We start from the raw sequence: 17,384 nt of genomic DNA on the forward strand, positions 1-17,384 counted from the left end.
GGCCGTCACACCCTTCCCAAGAAGCCCCACAAGTTCTTGGGGTTAAATTCTGGGTTCGTCATGAAAAGCTGTTCTCGCTATTCAAAGGCCATGATTACCTTGTGAACATCTGCGCTGACAATAGCTGAGTGGCAGCATAATTCTCCATCAGCTCTGCCTCCGCTTTCTCCTCCTCCGTGTTCTTTATTTTAAAGCACACTCATTGCAAAGCCCTTCGATGCCTGATGAAGGAAAAAGCTCAGAAAACAGGCAACAGAAACAAAAACACTGGTTTGCAGCAAACCAATGACAAGACATCGCAGACCCAACTGCACAAACCTCCCCCTTCCCTCCCTGCACAGCCTTGGCCCATGGCCCTCCATGACCCGTTGGCTCCTTGGCCCCAACGCCAACGCTGGTCCCCAGGAGCGAGTCATGGGCTCGGGGTGGTCTTTGCATGAACATCACAGCCAGCTCTTGGCTTTGGCACGGACATCCTGACCTCCCAGCATGGGGTGGGCCCACCTGGACTTTCACTGGGGCAACACTGGCCCCATCAATGCTTCGATTTTTTTTTTTTTCCTTCCAGGCATCTGGTAGAAGAACAGGCAGGAGTGGGGATGGGGGTGGGGAAGGCATCCCAGCAAACGAGGCTGCACGAGAACGCCCCCCGCCAAGGGCCATCCGCCCCTGAAACGAACACCCATAGCAGAGATGCTGCCCTGGGGCCTATGGACATTCCTTGGCTATATTTGGTGACGGATGGAGAATTTGTTGCTTCCCCTTAACCCATCTGTTCTCCTGACTGGCAGGGAGGAGCTAACACCAGAACTGCAGTATCGCTATTCGGATAAACCCGGTACTTCAGCAGCAATAAATCTCCTCTAAAAAGCTTTTGCTGCCTCCCACCTGTTGGCTGGGAGAAGATCAAGTTGACAAAAGTCTTCTGCCAACTTGTATTTTTATCTAGGGCTCCATCGTGAGCCCAGGTTACAACAAAAGCCTGATCACGAAGCGGAGGGAGGTAGCTGTGTCACAGCACATCTCTCAGCTCTGGAATCCCACCTCTCCCAGAGATCTCCAGTTCGCAGGTAGCTGCTTTTATTACATTTTCCTAATTCCCTTAAATCCCAAAAGGCCCTTTTGCTTCTGTCACCCCCACCCCTTCACCATAAAACCTGGGAGGCCCCACGCAGGACCCCAGACTCTCCTGCTGCCTGCACCAGGGAGCCAAAATACCCATTGTGAGAATGGCAACAGAGGGAGCCGGGCTGGGACCAACACAGTTTATTACAGAAAAACACCCAGAGGGATTTCATTAACATGGCAGTCCATTCACAAGAAAAACCACCAGAGGACAATGAAGTGAAACCCACAGCAACAACACACAGCGGGAAAGTCCAGTCGTCGGCCAGCGCAGCACAAGAGGCACAACCGCGCTGGCCCGTCAGGGTGGGAGATGTGCCCAGCCCATGCGGCCGGTCCTGGGGACCACAGAGCTCCCCCGGGGATGTCACGGATGGGCACAGGAGGAAAGCGCACAAGCAGCAAATCCACATCTGCCAGTTGGAGTGATGGAGGAGAAAAAAAAAAACAACATAGGAAGCCATGTGGATAAAAGCAAATGGGGCAGCCATTGCGGGAATGGAAAATCCTCCCTGCCCAGGAAGGACTCGGGAGGTGCAAAGGGAGCTCTGCCTCCCTCGAGGCCCGTTTCCCGAGCCCCATGTCTCCCAGCGAGCCCCTACGCTGCCGGGGCAGCAGGAGGACCCTAAGCAGAGTCACCAAAACTCCTGTGCCCCTGCTCCCCAGCTTGCACCCAGCTCCCTGCGCATCTCGGGGCCCGGACAGGCAGCAGTGAAAGCTGCTGAGACCCGGGGCCCTGCCCCAAAACCACAACACGTTGCTTCCCTGGAGCTAACGGCACCTTCAGACAGGGCATCTCCTCCTGCACAGCCCAGCCCTGCCAACACCCCCCATCCGAAGCATGCATCGCCCACGGCACCCGGTGCAGTGGCTGTGCTTGCACCCTGTATCCGATCCCACCAGCACCCTGCCCCGGCCAGGGGTCCCCAAGGGCTTGCTGACAGCCCTGCTCCTCCCGCAACGTCACCCCCCGGGCTGGTGGGAGGCCCCGGTGCAGCCCGTTTGCGAGCTGGGCTTGGCTGGGCTTCCACGATGCGATCTTCAAGAAACACCTAGGAAATGTCTACTGGGAGGCCCGGCTGTTCCCCCCCAGCTGCCAAAAAGGTCTCCGAGATACAGTTCAGATCCCAGTATCTGGGGTTCACATTAAAAAGACGAGACCCTTTTATAAACCTCTATATTAATAGATGTGTTACCGAGATACTCATTTCTTGCAAGACTTTTTTTGTCTGTTTGGATTTTAGACCTTCCCCTAAGGTGCTCGTCACCCAGATGTGACAAATAACAGTCTGGCAAAGTGAAAAGAGTTCAAGGGGGAAAAAAGTGCAATTTGCTTTTCACTGCTAGAGCAGGATTTAGTGCAATGAGAAAACAGTCTCCCGAGCCACCGAAGGCATCGCCAGCTTGTTTATATATTCGTCAAAAGTGCGATAAGTCGAGCTCCAGCCTCGCTGTCGGGAAGGGCTGAGCTGCGTTAGCCGAAACCTCCCTGCAAAGTCGAGCCAGAGGCAGACACACACCTCGGAAAACTTCAGCCCATGGAGTTGGTGTTTGTAAGGAAAAAAAAAAAACCTACTGCCTGCTAACGCAGGGCATCCTTCGTGCCCAGCCACGGGGCGTACTGCCTAAAGAAAAAGGAAAAAAAAAAAAGAAGAACAAGAAAGAAGCGATCTTTAAATTTTCCTCCTGAGCGTGTCCTTTGGGACAGGGCTCTGTGCACCAATGCCAGTGGGATTTTCACACCGATTTCGGAGCAATTCTCCGATTGGTTTCTCTTCCTGTTTTTTAATGGGAGACTGGGTTCTCTCTCCCAGCATCGCTAGCAGAGGTGTCTCTTTTAGGAAACACCAGAGCTTTTAAGCAGCTGAGGAGAAAAAGATCATCAACTCATATGGGCTCAGCCTAGAAAGGGGGAAAAAAAAATCCTTTCATCAAAACCCCCAGGCTGAAAATCTCTGCAGATTTACCTAAATGGACGTAAATGATGTCCCTAATATATTAGGGGCTGCTTTTAACTGAATTCAAGCCCTAGGCATGTGTCTGCGGACCCTGGACGGCTCACACAGGAGCTGGGCTCTGGAGGCCTCACTGAGATGATTATTTTTAAGTGCTAACTCATGCAACTGTGAAACCCAAACTTAGAAACCTGGGCCAACAATACACTGGCCCAAAGCTCCAAGCTGGAAACAGGATTTTTTTTTTCTTTTTTATATACATTTTTGTTTCTATTTTTCCAAATTTTAATGCATGAAGGGAAAGCTGACAAAATCTTGGTGAAAGGACAAAGACATGAAAGGTTTTCTGGCTGGGGAGCAGGGACTGGGTCTGTGAAGGAATAATATTACGGTTTAATTTTAGTTGAAAGGGACAACGTTTTGTTTCAAAGCTGCAAGAAGGGGTTTTGTGTGCTCCCAACTTTCCAGTTCAACAGTTCAGCCTGAAACATTTGCTTTGTAAATCAAAGGCTTTGGGAATTACCTGGGGTTTTAAAGAAACGCCAGTAGGTTAAACCTGCCTGGCACAAACAGTCCGCAAAAGGCGAGATCCATCCTCGAGGGAATTTGCCTGAAGCAAGTGCAGAGCGCGGAGGAAGAGGGAAACGGCCGGCAGGGCTGCCCGGCGCAGGGCAGCCGCCAGCCCCACGAGGAACGGGGACAACGCCACGACACTGCAACGAATACAGAAGGGAAGCCTTTCGTCAGCCCCCTCCTCCATCCGTGCCCCCGACAAGGCTCCCGCTGGGGAATCACCTCGCGCTCGGCAGGGCGAACGCCCTCCGCCTCGCAGACCGCAACCGAGGTCGGAGCGGGGCGCACGGGGTGAAGTCTGTGCCGCGCGCCGGGGGCCGCCGGACCAACTAGCTCCACTACTTGCTGTTTGGGGTTTGCTTCTCCTGCGCTGGCCGCTTGTGCTTCTGGGCGACGCCGTAGGGGACGTGGGCAGCGATGGTGCCCATCTCCTTGGCTCCTTCCACGTGGAACATCTGGTCATCGAAGAAGATGTGAGGACGGATCTTCTTCAGCAGCGGCCCCTTGGGAGCCCCGGCCAGGAACAAAGCCTCATCTGTCTCCAGGCCCCAGCTGCGCAGAGTCTTTAGGGCCCGGGCTCCCGAGCTGGCCGCGCTCCTGGCGGTGACCAGATAGGTGCGAATGGGACACTCCATCCTCAGCCCCTTGGAGTAGAACTTCTTCTGCAGCTTCCCCAGGGCCTCCAGGAAGCCCTTCAGGGGTCCCTGCCAAAGCAAGAAGAAACCATCACTTTGCAGACCTCCGTGCTATCCCTTCCTCCAGGCTCCCAGTCCCAGACGCGCTGGCTAACCCCTTCTCCCAGTGAGCCCCCAGAAACGACAGCGAGGGGCCGGCCGCAGCCATCCCGTGGGCCAGCGGCTGCTGACCCACCCCACCTCACACCTCACGTGCCGACCCCTGGCTTGTTCTCAGCGGTGAGAGCATCCCTGCCGGCTGTCTCTCTCTCAGAGGTTTTTTTCTGGCTGCACCCCAGCGCTACCTGTGCCAGAGGCTTGTTCTCATGAGCCTTTTCATGCTCAAAGAACATGTCCAAGCCGTGAGCCTTCACGATCTGCTCCGACTCATCGGAGAAGAGCACGGCGTCACCATCAAACGCCACCCGCAGCTGGTTCTCCGACACCTCCAGGTCTTTGCTGGGGCTGAAGATGGTGGCTGCAGCGATCCCTGCGGAGGTAAAGCGTGAGGCAAGAGGTGGCGGTTACCCAAGGACCCGGCCTCGTGGCTTATCTGGTGAGGAGCGGAGCAAAACACGACGGGCTGGAAGCAAACACTGCAAGGAAATTCATGCACCCAGTAGTGCCTGCAGCTTGGCCCCAAGACCTTTTACAGCAAAAACAAATCCCCAGATGACAAACCTCCCTTTGCATACAAGAATTAATGGGAAAAACAGTGCCTTTGCCTTGGAAGAGCTGTGGAGCTCGAGGAAAGCCTTATTTCTATGGAAACTAGAGGCTCTTTGGAGCACCAAGGATGGGATGTGGGACAAGGCAGACCCTAGCTGCACCCTGACGTAGGGACAGGGACACTGGAGCTATCGCTCCTGGCAGCAACCCCCTGCGGGCTCCAGGCTCCCCCCGCTGCCCCCCCCAAGCCGGACCCCAGACTCACCCTCTTCAATGGCCCCACTCACTTTCTCGGCGTCGGAGGAGAGGTAGAGGTTGGTGTGATAGGCCTTGAGGTAACAGATGGGGCTGTTCCCTCCCGTCATGCAGAACCTCTCGATGAACAGATCTGAGGGCAGACGGACCCCGGGGTGAGCCTGATTGCCCCCCAAACAAGCCTTGACGCTGCTCTCCTGTGGCCTCCCAAGAGTCGGCAGGATGGGGGCTAATTTTGGTCCTGCCACTCAACAGCATGGCCGGCAGCCAGAGCATCCTCACCGCCAGCCAACTTCCACTCAAAGCCCAGGAAATTTGGGAGAAGTGGGCTCAGCGTGTGATTTGGAGGAAGAGACAGGAGAAAGCGTCTCCGTATCTCGCTGCCAGGCAATAACACTCTGCCCAAAAGCCCTCAGCACCTGCGCAACGGCCAGCTTTGCTCGCAGCTTACCATAGTGGTTGATGCTGTTGATCAAGCGAACCCCAACTTGGGCATGGTTGTTGGTCATGAGGACGATGTCGAAGAGCTCCTCGCTGTCGGGGTAGAGCTCGCGGAGCTGCGTGTTCACCGCTTCCAGCGCCTGCAGCACCCCAGGGCGAGGCGGGGGGTCAGCGAGCCCCAGGCACGGCCCTGACCCCCTTCTCACCGAGCAACACACTGCTGTTCACCAAAACCAGGGATCTGGCCCAACCCCAGCTGCACCCTGAGCCAAGCTGACATCAGCAGGCAGCTTCAGCTGGGGAAAAAACACTGATTTGGGGGAAAAAACGCATAGCTACTCTTCTATTTTTGCACACAAAAGGTTTCAAGTTTTCATTAGGAGATGAGAATAAATGAGCTCGAAGTTACAGATAAGTGGTTTTCAAGCAATCGGAAACAGAACAAGTCTCTCCCCAGCAAGTGGATTCGGTTATTCATTGGGAACAGGCAAGAGATTGCTTCAGTGAGGGCCAGCACACAAAACTGCACGAAATCCAGTGGAACTGGGGCAGAAATGGGAAAATATTTTTAAAGTTTGAAATGCCTCATTTCAACATGTCAAAATTAGAAATTGGCTGACTCCGTAGCAAGGCTAAATTCAGCCAATTTAAAAGAATAAATAAATTGTAATAATAATAAAAGATATGAGATTTCCCTAAAGGGAAACTTTAAATATGATCCAAAGAGATGATTTCTTCAACCCTTGGGCTCACTTGCTGCTTTGGAAAATTCAGCGTTTCCCCAGTCCTGGAAGAAGCGCACCGCTTGCCAGGAGGTTTATTTGACCTCTGTTTGCTCGGTGGCTACATCCCTTCCGCCACGCTGCTCACCTCCCACCCCTTCCCCACACGAGCACCCCATAGCACTCCCCTCTCCCCAAAACTTTTGGGTCAGGACCACGGTGCAGATTCACCTTAGGCGGGTGGATGCTCACCTTGACGAAGGGGAAGGCGGCCCCAGGGAGGAAAGGCTCGTTCTCGTGGTCCAGCTGGTATTTCACATAGGCCTCCACCCCTTGCTCGTTGTAAATCTTCTGCTCCTCCTCCATGCGGAAAAGCGCTCGCGACGACACCGCGATGGTGATGGCGTTCTCGGGCTTTGGCTGCAGGGAAAGGGAGAAAATGGGGAGGCAGCCCCCGCACCCAGCCCCGCCACCCGAGAAGGCATCTGTTCACTTTCAACGCAGAAGGCCCCGGGGTGGGCGACACCTCCATAGCGATTTGGAGGATAACGGGGCAGCTGCAACCCTGATCTTCCAATGCGTCAACCGATGAAGCCCTGATGCACCGTCCCCACACATTCGGGATACCCGAGAGCCTTTTTCTGCTGCTCGCACCATGCCCGAGCCCTCTGACTGCAAACAGGCTCCCAGGACCCATCCAGACCCAACGTGCTACCCCGGGAGAACCGCTCAACCCCAGGCAGAAGGAATTTGTGTGGCTTTTCCCGCCCCCCAGCCAGGAAAAACCACACACCGCGGCTCAGCCAGATCCACACTCCCACGATGCTGTCCAGATGTGACAAACAACCCGTGACAGCTCAGCTTATAAAAACACTTGATATAGTTATTGTGGGCGGAAACATGACAAACAGGTGGTGCAAGCAATGATTTATGAGTCATTATTATTAATGTTCGAGGGCTTGATCCAAAATCCACTGGAGTCAACAAGGGGCCTCTAGTGGGACTTGGCAGCGAGAGAGGGGACACCGGGAAAGTCAATCTCATCGTGACCCCCACCCGTCCTCCCTCCCTCCTTGGAGGGCAGAAGGGCGTTAATCCCCATCACTCTCTTGCAAGCAGGAAAGCAAATGCCTTACTGATGGCCAACAAGAAATCCTCGCTCCCAGAACAGCAAATCCTAAGGAGGGAGAGCGGCGCAGGCAGCCCCGTCCCCGGCAGACTCTGCCGGCAGCGAGGGCTGGGAGCAGGCGCGGGCTGGGGGGCTCACACGGGGGTGCTCCCCGGGAGCGATCCCAGCCCACGCGCTCTCCGCAGGGAGCCTGTGAAACCCAGGCCGTCAGCACTTCAGAAACACCTCACCCTCAGCTCCTCTGCGATTTCCAGGATCCCGGTGTAGCATGTTGCCCCGTGAGTAATCCTCCGGCAATGCCATTTGCCCAGGGGCAGGAGGGCGCCTTGGCCAGCCGTTCCGCACACCCAGGTGCTCCAAAGTTCAAGCTCCCACCCTGACCAGGGCTGAGCTTTACAGAAAGAGCAGCCTGGCAAGGACAAGGTACCCCATCCGCATCAGGGATCGTCGCTCCCCGCAGGGCTGGGCCTGCCCCGGGGCTCGCTCTGTCCCCATCCCGGCCCCGCTGATCCTGCCCAGCGCGGAGACGCGCCCAGGAATGAGTCAATGGCAGCCACCACGCCATTCCCAGCACCACGCCATTCCCAGCACCACGCCATTCCCAGCACCACGCCCCCTCCCGTAAGCGGTGCCCGGGGCCAGCCCTGCAGCGCGGCCAGTCCCAGACACCTCTCCAAGGCCGCATCATTACTCAGAATCCCCAGCAAGCAGATTAAGCCGTGGGCGATTAGGACTAAACACAGATTAGCTCAGGCCGAGAACATCACTGCGGCCAGAGGGACCCCTTTCCCGCGGCGTTTGCAGAGAAATAAGGTCTCATTTGGAAGCGGCTCTTTGAGGAAAGCAGCTGAACAACCCCCAGGACACGCAGGATCACCGGGTCCACGCAGAAGCTGATCAGCGACACCAGCATCGCTCCCACAAGTGAACCACAGCCGGGACCCCATCTTACATTTACCTACCCGGTGGGCGTTAGCCATTAACTTGTCATGGGCCAAGTCTTGGCACTTCAACTCATTAATTAATAACTCTGGTGTCATGGGCCATTTATTAGCTGAAAATATTAATAGCTATTAAAGGTCTTGGGACATCCGGCCATTAGCCTTCAGCAAGGAGTCCTGCCGCCCCGTGCTGCTCCCGAGCCCCTGCAGCACTGGGTTATTTATCCGGGTAGGCAAGAGAGCTGCCGGGCGTTTGCTCCCCAACCCTGCTCCCCGAGGGAGCGCAGGGCAGAGCATCCTCCGCAGCCCGCCCCGCAGAGGGTCCCCAGCGGGGAAAGCAGGTCAGCAGCACGCACCGCACAGAGGCACGTTCGAGGGGGTGAGATGCGTGTGCGGGGCTATAAGCCCAGCCTAGCCGGATGCCCGGCCCGAATTTGCATCTCTATCTCCCCGCAAGGCACACCTTGCGCCCAGCGGGTGCCAAGAGCACAGGCACCTTGCGCAACGGCAGCAGGCTGCTCAAGGTCCCTTCCCTGCCATTTAAAGGCACCAGCCTCCAGGAGGTTAATTTAAGAGGTAATAAACACAGCAATAAAAATAACCGTAAGCTCGGGGCCTAACTCTGCTCCAGCGTGGGCTGCTGGAGCCCCAGCTGCCTGCGGGCGGGAAGCCCGGCCTCCGGGAACGGGACCTGCCGGATCCTGTTCGCTCCTGCCAAGGAAGATTTGCACCTTTGGAGCACTTTCTGCAGGAACGTCTCACCCGGGCACTAACGCAGCTCCCAGCTCCGGCTGGGCTGGAACAGCCCTGCTGTTCTCTGGGAAATGCTGACATTTGAAAAATAAGGCAATTCTCTGCGAGGAGGGAGCTGTAGTTTGCTATTTCTTTGAAGTGGAGGCTTCATTTGGAAGCGTTCCCTCCTCAGGGTTGTTTGGATGCTTCTCCATCCCCACTGGTACTGCAGATGATCATTACCAGATTCAAAAATGGACTTTAAAAAGCCACAGCGGTACAGGAACCACGGCACCTCACACCCTCCATCAGAGTGCTGTGAACAACCCAACAAACCCCGCTTTGCCTTGAAACATCACCGTTTTGGGGGCGAACACCCTTCATTTCCCATAGGAAGCCTGGGCATGGGAGGGGTCCCACCCGCAGCCCTCCTCGGGATGCATTCAGTCCCACGAGCTGTGCCGGAGCCTGCCCAGCACCCCGTCCCAGCACAGCCTCCTGCTCTGGCTCCCAGCCCCCGCGGGTTTGGGCACCGAATGACAAACCCTGTTCTACCCTCAGAGCAGCGTGCAAGGTCAGCCAAGGTCGATTAAAGCTCATCATCCAACACAAGCCCGGGAAGCGGCTGTGGGGCTCGGCTCAGCTGAACCCAACCGAATTTGCTGCCCGGGGATTCATGGTGAGCTCCTCTCCCTTCCTCCCTTCCCACGGGAAGGTCAGATCCAGCCCCATCCTGAACATCAAGCAAGAGATGAATGATTTGTTTAACAGAAGTGCGAGCAAGGCAGCAGGGGGGAAGGTCCCATCCCAACCCTGGGTCCATCCCCGGGCTCAGCCGGACAGGAGGGACAGCCAGGGACGTGTCCTGACCGCCCAGCCCTCTGCAGAGGAACATCAGCCCTTGGCACAGACTCCAGGCGGTCCACGAGGTCCAAACCCCATCTCAGAAGCACAAGTGACCTTTCCAGCAGGCTCTGGCTCCATAAAGCGCAAAACCCATCCCAGACGCAAACACCCCAGTTTCGGGATAAAGATGTAAAGATGTTTTCCAGTAGTGACTGGAAATGGCACATTTTCCTCTGCAGACCCAACAGCTGGCAGGCCTTTAAATCGCCCTTCTAATCAGATGTAAATCCTAAGCAGCCCCCCGAGGATTAGAGGCAGACGTTTGGAAATCCCACACGCTCCCGGGATGTGCAGCGGGGCCGTGCCCTCCCACCCGTGAGAGCCACGGGTGCCCACAGTGGCACCCAACACCAGCGGCTTCGCTGCCGCCCCTGGAGGCCATCACTGGCTGGCTCCGAGGCAGGAGCCACAGCGGGGACCCCATTCTGCACCCCTTAATCCTTTTGCATTGCCTGGGGCTGAAGCTGCTGGACCCACCTCGACCCTAAAAACCTGGAGGAACTCTGGCAGCTCTGGGCACTTCCCTGGATGCTGCAGAAGACCAAATCCTTGGGGCCAAATTCAAAATTTGGAGGTGAATTTTGGTGTGAGATTTGGTCACAGAAAGGGAAGAGGAAGGGCTTGCGCCAGGGTCAAGCACGGTCCCCAGCTAAAGCATCCCAAAAATGAGGCACCCTGGTGAGCCGGATGGGTCCCCATGGGCGCAGGGCACTGGCAGAGCAGGGGACGAGCAGGGCGCCCAGAGGAGCGGAGCTAGCAGACGGCCAGCTCCCACCGACCCAGCCTCTCCTCCCCGCGCGGCGTCACCGGAGAGGCTGGGGGACATTTTCCACATTGCTGAAGAGTGACAAGTCTCATCGCTGACCTCCTCCGCTGGCAGGAGCCAGGCTGGAGCAGGCATGGGAGCCGGGGCGTGGGAAGAGCGGAGACCCCTGCAAAGCGGGGAGCCCCGCGGGCTGCGGGGACGCCCTGTTAACCCATTTCCCAGCCAGGAATGGGCTCCCCAAAAATACTCCCCAAAATTACCCTGCCTCCTGCCATCTTACAGCCCATCTCCAGGAGGGAGCAGCCCCCACAGCTCGCGCCTGCTCCCCCACCGGTACCCGCTCTGGCCGGCAGAGACACTCGGCCGAGAGGACAGACAGACCCGGCACCCGCAAGGGCGCAGACGGACGACGGCAAACTCCATTTCCCGCATGCACGAGGGAGCCCTGGGCGGTCGCGAGCCCCCTGCTCGGGATCAGATTAAAGTTCAGGGCAATGGCTGAGATGTTTTTGCGTTTTCCAAGCACATTATTTATAATGCAGAAAAGCGCTCTGCAGCCGTCCATCACGGGGCCTGACAGCTGCCTGGCAGGGCAGGGCAGCCCAGCTGTGCGCGAGGGCAGCCGAGCTGCCCGGCCGCGGGCAGGGGGCCCCAGCCCACCCCGGCGGAGGGGCACGGGGCCGGGCAGGCACCGCGGGCATCGGCCCCGGCCCCGCACGGGTGGATGGCACAGCCTGACTTCGGGGCCCGAGTGCCTTGGATCTCGGCTCTGCCGCTGCTGGCACAGCAAACCACTCCACTGCCCCGTGCCTCAGTTTCCCCAGCTGTACAGCAGAAACGGGTGTGCCGGTCACCGAGCTCGCTGCAAGGAGAGGAAGAGGAGGAGCCTGGGCTGACATCCACAGGAGGCTGAAAGCATGGCATGAAAGACAACCAGTCGCATCCCGCCACCGAGCCAGGCCGTCCCTCTCCTCCAGGAAGGGCAAAGGCAGCGGTGCTGCCAGTTGGCAGCGGGTACAGGACTGGGGGCTGCAGCCGGGTCCCCAGCGGGGAAAGCGCAGCGGCTGCTCCAAGTCGGGGTCCGCAGAGCGGGGGCTTGGCTGTCTCCCCTCGCCCAAGAGGTCGCAGAGTCAGGGTCAGCAGAGCTTTGCCGTGAAAGGTGCCGGCTGCCACCGGGCTCACCGTGGGCAGCACCTCTGCCGGAGCCCCGCGCTTCGGGGGCACCCAGAGCCCCGAGGATGGATGGCTCTGGCTGGGTGGGCTCGCAGGCTGCGGGGCCAGGGCCAGCCCGCCCCGGGCTGCGGACCCCAGCCCCGCCAGGCTGCCAGCCCCGCGCTGCCGCAGCTATTCTGAGATACAGCAGCTCTTCCAGCGCTCCCATGTTGAAACCCGGCAAGCTCAGCCCTGGTTAGATAACACAAGCTTTCCCTCTAATCTCCCGGAGCAGGCGAGCCTGGCAGGGGTGGCTACACCCCTGTGACACCCCGCTGCCCTGGGCGGGGATTCGGTCCCCCCGCTGTCCCCCTGCTCCGCCGTAGCCACCCCGCCTGCCCCTGGCAGGGCCTCCCGGTCTTGGCACAGGGGACAGGCGGCTCAGGGGGCACCGAGCCGCTCGGCAAGGACACCTCAGCCCAGGAGGCACCCGGGAACACCCCGGGCACCTGCAGGAACCCAGGGAGACGCAGAGAGACCGGGGGGATCTGGAGAGAACCCAGGCAAGTAAGGACAACCCAGGGATGCCATGGAGGAGTGGGGGCACCTGGAGAGACCCAGGGCTTCCCCGAGGACCCGGACGGAGACAGGGGTCAAAGCAAAACCAGAGACCCCCGGGGGACCCCAGAGCACCTGGAGGGGATGGGGCAGCCAGAGAGACCCAGAGGGTTCCACGGGGGAGGGCAGAGAAGACGGGGCACCCCGGAGGACCCCAGAGAACCTGTAGGAGATGGGGCACCTGGAGAGACCCAGGGGGACCTGGAGGAGATGGGACACCCAGAGGGGCTGGTTCCCCCCGGGGTGGGCAGCGCTGCCCGGCTCGGCACCGCGGGGGCTCTCACCGATTTGGGCTTCTTCTTGGGGGCGAGGTTGTCGTAGAAAGCCTTGGCCTCCTCCCAGGGCCGCCCCGCCGCGCCCGGCGCCCCCGCCGTGCCCGGCGGCTCCATAGCGCGGCGGCTCCGCGGGCACCGGCGGCTCCGCACGTACCGGGAGCGCCCGGAGCCGCCGCCGGGCCGGCGGAGGGCGCTTTATAAGGCATCCCATGAAGCTCCGGGGTTTCAGCCCACCGGGACACGGCTTAACCTCTTCGGGACCGAGCCCGCCCCGCCGCCGCACCCTTCCCCGCACCCCCCAAATACCGGGGTGCTGGGGGGGAGGGAGGCGGGAGCGCCCCGCAGCCGCTCCGGGGCAGAGCCAGCGCCGGGGACAGCAAAGCGAAGGGGCTGGGGGAGAAAGGTGCCATCAGCAGGGGGGCTGGGGAGCGCACGGGGCGGGGGGGGACAGGGGGACACCGGCTCACTCGGCCCCGAGCGGCTGGGGGGGCACAAGGGTGGAGGAGCCGGAGGGGAAGGTGGCTGCGCCGTGGGTCTCGGGCAGGCTCGCACTCTGCTGGGGTAACCCGCCCTGCGTGCTAGTTAATGGAGTCAGCGTGGCTATTAATTAAGGCTTTTCACTCAACGTTGTCCCACGAGTGCTGATGGGATCGAGTCCAGCCACAGAGCTGTGCGTAGAGCCCAGCTTTCAGCTCGGACCAGAAACCGCACCGTGACCAGCAGACCCCCCCCAGCCCCTCGGGGAGCAGGGAGCGCGCCCCAGAGACCGAACCTCAGCAGCCAGAAAGGGCCGAGCGACGGGGGATCCCACCTCGTCTCACCCGGCGCAGGGCAGCAGCGGGGAGGAGGTCACAGAACCCCAAAGCTGGACCCCAAGCCTCCCTACGGACCACGGCCTCGGGGACACCCCTGTCCCTGCCCGTGAGACTGATCAGACACAACCTGGCTTGCTCTGAGGTTCGACCAGGAGAGCAGAGCCGGGGGGAAGGCGGGTGCTGGTGAACAGTGCTGGCTCCAGGGCTCGCCCAGCTGCCCGGATCCCAAACCCTTTGGGATGCCCTTCTGGGAATTTAACATCATTTCAGCCTCAAAGACTCCCTTTCCCCAGGGTCTTTGCAGGTTCCCCTTGGGAAATACCTGAGCTTCCTTTGGGATGGCCCCAAGAGAAGCAGGAGCTTTGAAGGTCCTGGGATCACCGAGGCTGTCCTGGGAGTCCCCTCCTGGGCCTGAGCTCCTGCCCTTTCAGACAGCAGCCCTGGCACGTCGCCGGGCTCCCGCACGGCGGGGTGACCTGCCCTGTCCCCCCTTCCCCAGGCACCGCTGAGCTGCAAACACCCACGCACGCTCCCGGACAGCCCGGGCGAGCACGGCAGCCCAACCCAAGGCGCACAGAGCTCTCCCTCAGCAGCACTCCTAAAAATATACACACACTGCCAGGCTTTTGGCATCCTCCCAGCTCCGTGCTCAGGTGCTGGCTGCTGCAGGACAGGCGAGGTGCAGCCGAGCCACGCACCCTCCCGCAGGCTGGAGCCAGGCAGGCCGGGGTGAGCAGCACCGCGCAGCGGGGCTCCCAGCCGGGAGCCAGCCCTGCCTGATTAACCACAGAGGAGTATTTAAAGTTGGTGAGAGCTCCTTAGCAACAGCCACTGCCTCTGCAGGCTGCTGCTGGAGAAGAAAGGCCAGAGGAAAATATGCACAGGGAAGATGGGGGTGGAGAAGAGGAGGCTGAGAAGAAGGACAAAGACACAGCGATAGCAGGTCCCAGTTGCTGATGGTGCTGGGATGGGGCCCAGGACAAAGCCACCACGTCCTCTGGCTATGCCCAGCCCTGGGTGAAAGGAACAGCCAGGGTCCAGGCTCCTAGTTGACACAGACCTATTTCCAGCACAGACCAGGGATGGCTGGCCCTATCCCTCCCCAGAAAAAAAAAGGTAACATTCCCTTCCCCAAAGCCACTGGCATGGCTGAAGAGTTACATTTCCACCCATCCTCAAGGCTTCCCAGGCTGCGCCCCACCGCACTGGCCCCAAGGTCTTCTCCATCCCTTGGAGCGTCACAGGCTCAGATGAGCCCCTTAAGCGATGCTCAGGAGCGCAGCGTTGCCATCTCGCTCTCCCCATCGCTGCAGCAGCCAGCTGCCCCCCGATAAGCCATGCGGGGGGAACAGCACACGTGGGGGACAGTTTATTTTTCCATTAAAAAAATAGATAACGACTTCACCATCTCCTAACAGATATTACAGTCATCAACACCACAACGTGCAGACTAAATACCGATCTGTGACAATATTCCTGTCCTGGGGCAGGAGGGACGGAGGCAGCAGGCTGGGATGGGGGGAGGAAGGAGACAGACATGTTTCTTGTGGCCTCCGAGCCTTGCCTGGAGGCTCAGCAGGTACAGGACCCATCCACACCTCTCCACAGCCCCAGTCCAGGACCCACCCGTCCCCACAGTGGTGTCACACACCGGGAGCAGCACCAGGACATGCCTTCGACACCCACACTCCCAACCTTGCCCCAGGGCAGCCCATGGAGGAGTCGGGCAGCCCCTGCCTTCAGTGTGGGACCCCGGGCACCACCTCAATATCCAGGAAGGCCAGAAACTCCACAAAGCATCCAAGATGCTGCCGGGGCAGTTGCGGAGGTCACCCACTTGCTCTGCCAGCTCACACAGGTGGTGGGGTGGAAGGTGGCTTCTGGGATCAGACACTGGCCACATCCAGGGGTGGCCTCGGATGCTTCTGCTCTCCCCTAAAGTCCCCTGACCAACCCTGGCCATTCCCAGCAGCAAAAGCAGAGGTGGAAAAGCTAAAGCCAGGCAGAGGGAGCCAAGGCAGCAAGCCCTCAGGGAGGGTGCAGCACCCTGCCTGAGCTCCCCAGCACCCTGGGGCCAGCCCTGGCCCCTCTGGGCAGCCTTGCAGGGAATTGCCAGCGAAGGAGAGCCCAGGGCCAGGACTTGGGACTTTTCAGCCTCCCTGGAGGCATCACAAGCAATGAGGGGGGGAACAGCGGAAAGGGGAAAGAGCTGGTTTCAGTTAGGATCAGGGAACGGGCCAGGCAGAGCAGTGGGGGAAAGCAGGAGGAAAGCAGCAGGGACATGGGAAGAGTTGGCCCTGGCAGCCAGGACACTCGCCACTGGCTGCAGGGAGTCCAGCTCCAGGATGGGAGAGGGTTGATTTGGGGGTAACCTCAAGCCGGCAATACCCAGCGCAGGCTCTCCCCATCAAGGGAGAGCTACAGCCCATGGACTGTGGGCTGCCCAGGACGCAGCCGGGAGCGGAGGCAGACGGGTGGCAGGAGGGATGGAGCATGGCTCACGCCTGGGGCCGAGCGGGCACGGGGGGAACTCAGCACAAAATGGGATGGAAACCATCACGGGGAGCAGAGGTTGGCTGCAGCCAGTCCAGCGATGAGCCCCCAGGGCTCTATTTCTGCATGTCGCACTGCAGGAGGAGGACGATGGAGGGGTCGCTCTTCGCTGCCTCCTTGAACTCCTCCAGGGAGATCTGGTCGTCCTTGTCCTTGTCCATCTTTGTGAAGATCTTGTCAACACGCTGCTGAGGCGTCAGCCCATCTTGGTTCATCCTCATCATGATCACAGTCCCCACCATCTTGTAAATGGCCTGGAGCAAGAAAAGAAGCAAAGTATCAGAGCAGGAATGTCGGATGGGCAGAAGGTCCCAGGACAAGGCAGGGGACAGGATTGTTGCTCTGCTAGGACCCAGTTAGCTGCTGGCACAAGCTATGCAGCTGCACAGCTACAGTCAGGTGCACGCCGGGTACCTTTCAGACAAGGCTCTGGGCAGGAAAACTCATTCTTTGGTGCCAAAAGGGACCCAATAGCTGTGAAAAGCCTGGAAAAAGCAAGCCACCCTGCTGATTTTAAGCACCCGTACCTCAATGATCTCCAGCATCTCCAAGCGCGTGATCTTCCCATCCCCATCCAGGTCGTACATCTCAAAGGCCCAGTTGAGTTTCTGCTCAAAGGTGCCCCTGGAGGTGACAGACAGGGCACAGATGAACTCCCTGAAGTCGATGGTCCCGTCACCGTTCTTGTCAAAGGTGCGGAAAGCATGCTGGGCGAACTTGGAGGCATCTCCGTAGGGGAAGAACTGCAGGGAGGAGAGAAGAGAGAGATCGAAATGGGGAGGGGGAGCTCAGTGTGGAGGCTGCACCCGAAGCAGCACCCTTGCCCCAGCAGGAGCAGGGTGCTCCAGCCCCGCAGGCAGCACTTGGGCCCCCGGCTGGAGCCCACCTTGATGTAGAGCTGCTGGAACTCCTCCAGGTTGAGGATGCCGGTGGGACAGTCCTTGAGGAAGCCCTTGTACCACTGCTTCAGCTCCTGCTCGCTGAACTCCGTGCTCCTTACCAGGTCATCCAGCATCTCCGGCGCCAGCTTGCTGCTGTGCTTGCCCATGGCTGCGCCTGGGAGGGAAAACGCACGGCTCCCAC

General features: G+C 59.2%; 2 protein-coding genes across 3 annotated transcripts; both read right to left on the reverse strand.

The window, feature by feature from the left end:
- Window positions 1–1,251: 1,251 nt before the first annotated feature.
- On the reverse strand, window positions 1,252–13,095 carry NT5C1A (5'-nucleotidase, cytosolic IA). Its single transcript, XM_082329589.1, has 6 exons — window positions 12,943–13,095; window positions 6,667–6,834; window positions 5,703–5,832; window positions 5,262–5,384; window positions 4,633–4,817; window positions 1,252–4,357 (listed from the first exon to the last, which is right to left on the reverse strand). The coding sequence occupies exons 1-6, from the start codon at window positions 13,045–13,047 to the stop codon at window positions 3,992–3,994; spliced, it is 1,077 nt and encodes a 358-aa protein (XP_082185715.1). The 5' UTR covers window positions 13,048–13,095; the 3' UTR covers window positions 1,252–3,991.
- A 3,262-nt stretch (window positions 13,096–16,357) lies between these two features.
- Window positions 16,358–17,349, reverse strand: HPCAL4 (hippocalcin like 4; the record flags this gene model as incomplete). Of its 2 annotated transcripts, XM_082329468.1 has the most annotated exons (3): window positions 16,358–16,555; window positions 16,829–17,044; window positions 17,188–17,349. In XM_082329468.1, the coding sequence occupies 3 exons, from the start codon at window positions 17,347–17,349 to the stop codon at window positions 16,358–16,360; spliced, it is 576 nt and encodes a 191-aa protein (XP_082185594.1). The 2 variants fall into 2 exon arrangements, with proteins under 2 accessions (XP_082185594.1, XP_082185595.1); XM_082329469.1 differs by lacking the exon at window positions 16,829–17,044.
- Window positions 17,350–17,384: the final 35 nt, after the last annotated feature.

Source organism: Platalea leucorodia, assembly GCF_965183815.1.
Source record: "Platalea leucorodia genome assembly, chromosome: 18".
NCBI classification, from domain to species: domain Eukaryota; kingdom Metazoa; phylum Chordata; class Aves; order Pelecaniformes; family Threskiornithidae; genus Platalea; species Platalea leucorodia.

Excerpts from the sequence above, each read along its gene's own strand:
- NT5C1A (XM_082329589.1), bottom strand. The coding sequence starts at position 13,047 with ATGGAGCCGCCGGGCACGGCGGGGGCGCCGGGCGCGGCGGGGCGGCCC. Across the intron at positions 4,818-5,261 it reads GAGTGGGGCCATTGAAGAGG|GGATCGCTGCAGCCACCATC; the intron begins GTGAGTCTGGGG and ends TTACCTCCGCAG. Across the intron at positions 4,358-4,632 it reads AGAACAAGCCTCTGGCACAG|GGACCCCTGAAGGGCTTCCT; the intron begins GTAGCGCTGGGG and ends TTGCTTTGGCAG.